Consider the following 2663-nt stretch of genomic DNA (forward strand, 5'->3'; position numbering starts at 1 on the left):
TATTGGAGAGAAGCCTTATGAATGTAATCAGTGTTCTAAAGCATTTGCAAGTCACAGTCATCTGCAGTCTTTTTTTTTACCATCAGTTAAATTTTATTGGCTCTAAACAAACAGGATTTTGCAAATGTTCATACCCCATAGGCTCAATAGAGAAAGGTTACTGTAAAATCACAGCTGCAATAAACTGATACTGACTTCCCTGCTTAAGAGATTTCACTTTTCAAGAAAAATGTGATAGGGAGTGGCTATTGTGTGTACTTGTCAGGAAAAATACAGTAAAGCCCCCAATACTCAGTCCAAGATACCTAAGGCTGTAGCTGGATGTCAGCCAACACATTATCCACTAAATGACCTATTAGCTATTGTCTTCGGTACTGCTGTTACACGGGCACTCGAAAGCTTATGTCTGTACGTTGGAACAATTTTCTTTAAAGCAACATTGGTCCAGATATATGTCAATGTAGTTAGCCATCTTCCTTTGGAGGTGTGTACCAGCCATTTTTCTCATGTATCTGTACAATGGAATTATAGGACTGTTGGGCTCGTGCTAGATTATACTGATTCTTATTTGCTCCAAACTGCACCCGGGCTTTGCTTTTCACTAAGGTGGCATTGATCTGCATGATGCCAGATTCTGTTGAGTAGGCACTGCTCCAGCCCTGTTTTGTGAGAAGTTCCGTACACAGTGCTCCTCCACCCAACACGTACCCTCCTGAGAGAATAGGTAACATCACTCGAACAAACGAAGGATCAAATGGAAAATTATCCTTAAAAGAGAAGTTAAGCAAAACATATTCTATGTCTTCTTTTTCTTTTAAGATCTGAAGATCACTGTTCAAAGGACTATCAGAGTCAACCTTATGTAGTTTGACATGCCAGTCATATAAGCTGTCATTTATTAGCTCCACTGAATAAATCCCTGCCTTGTAGCTCTGTGATCTGTAGATGTCCCTGAGATCCTTCATGAGTCTATCTGATGCTTGTACTGACACAGACACTGCACCATTTAAATGGTCTTGCCTTTGAGTCTTCCTGATTTTCTCCAATATTGCCAAATTTTCTTTCTCAATCCCTTTGTCCTCTGACTTTTTCCCATTAATAGGCTCTTCTTCCTTCATCTCATAGTGATCCAAGTCTTCTATATCTTCAGCCATTTCCTCTTCTTCCTCCTCTTCTGAAGATACTTCTTCAGTTGTCCCATTCTGACCCGTGGGTAGTGGTTGATCTAGCATCTCAACATCCAGGTGCTTAGGAAGGTTAAATAATCTGCAGAGGTCACATATCAACCACTTCAATTGGTGACGGAGCGAACTGTTGTTCTTAGTATCTTCTAAGCATTCCAGAACTGATGTCAGATTTGGGTCATCAGAGTCCACAAACCATATTGGTGAAGAAGGTGGGTAAGATTCCGTGATGTTGCAGTGGAGTGTGAGAGGTGAAGGAGGCGAATGAGAGCTGCCAGGCAGCGGTGGTGGAGACACCAGGAACTGGCAGTGCAGCTCGTCCAGCTTCCAGCTGACGATGCCGAATCGCTCGTTGTTCTTGTCAAAGATGGAAGCCAGGAACGTCAGCTCAGCCTTGAGCCCTGACACAGACGTCTTCCCCTCATCTCCAGCAGGAGGGGTGAGGAAAGGTAGCCGGGGCCGGAGCCACCTTCACGGCTGCGACTGCCCCGCCGGGCTGGCCCGGGACGTGCTCCTGTGGCTCCATCTCTCCCAGCCACTTCCGAGCAGGGCTGGAGAATGGCGAGGAGTGCGAGGCCTCAGCGAGCTTGCGGGTGAGCGTGCGGGAGCCAGGCCGGCTGCTGCCTTTGTAACCGACTCCACCCCATCTGCAGTCTTATAAAAGACCCATAAAATAAGGACATATGCTCAACTATGTTCATAGCAGCCTTATTTATAATAGCCAGGAGCTGGAAAGAACCCAGATGTCCTTCAACTGAGGAATGGATTCAAAAAATGTGGTATATTTACACAATGGAGTATTACTCAGCTATTAAAAACAATGAATTCGAGAGGTTCCTAGGTAAATGGATGGAACTAGAAATTATCATCCTGAGTGAGGTAAGCCAATCACAAAAGAACACACATGGTATTCACTCACTGATTATTGGATATTAGCCCAGAACCTTGAAATGCCCAAGATGCAACTCACAGGCCACGTGAAGCCCATAAAGAAGGAAGACCAAGTGAGGGTGATTCGGTCCTTCTTAGAAGGAGCAACAAAATACTCAAGGGAGCAAATATGGAGACAAAGTGAGGGACAGAAACTGAAGGAGGGGCAGTCTCAAGACCACTCCACCTGAGTATCGATCCCATGTGCAATCACCAAAGGTAGGTGCTGATGTGGAAGACAGGAAGTGCATGCTGATAAGAGCCTGATATGGATATCTCCTCAGAGGCCTTCAAGAGTCAGACATATTCAGAGGCAGATGCTCACAACTAGCCATTGAACTGATCATGGGTTTCTCAATAGAGGAGTTAGAGTGAAGACTGAAGGAGCTGAAAGGATTTGCAGCACCATGAGGAGAGCAACAATACCAACCAACCACAGCTCCCAGGGTCTAAACCACCAGCCCGGGAGCACTTAGGGAGGGATTCAGGGCTTCAGCTGAATAAGTAAAAGTGGAGGGCCCTGCTGGGCATAGGTGGAAGATGAGATCC

General features: G+C 45.4%; 1 protein-coding gene across 1 annotated transcript; it reads right to left on the minus strand.

The window, feature by feature from the left end:
* Positions 1-381: 381 nt before the first annotated feature.
* On the minus strand, positions 382-1609 carry LOC114635755 (ubiquitin-conjugating enzyme E2 Q2-like; the record flags this gene model as incomplete). The annotated part of the gene is made up of 2 exons (XM_028784196.1): positions 382-1225; positions 1313-1609. Coding segments are annotated over 2 exons (1058 nt in total), but the record flags the coding sequence as incomplete, so codon positions are not given.
* Between the last annotated feature and the right edge of the window lie 1054 nt (positions 1610-2663).

Source organism: Grammomys surdaster, unplaced genomic scaffold (assembly GCF_004785775.1).
Source record: "Grammomys surdaster isolate TR1022 unplaced genomic scaffold, NIH_TR_1.0 117382, whole genome shotgun sequence".
Taxonomy (NCBI): domain Eukaryota; kingdom Metazoa; phylum Chordata; class Mammalia; order Rodentia; family Muridae; genus Grammomys; species Grammomys surdaster.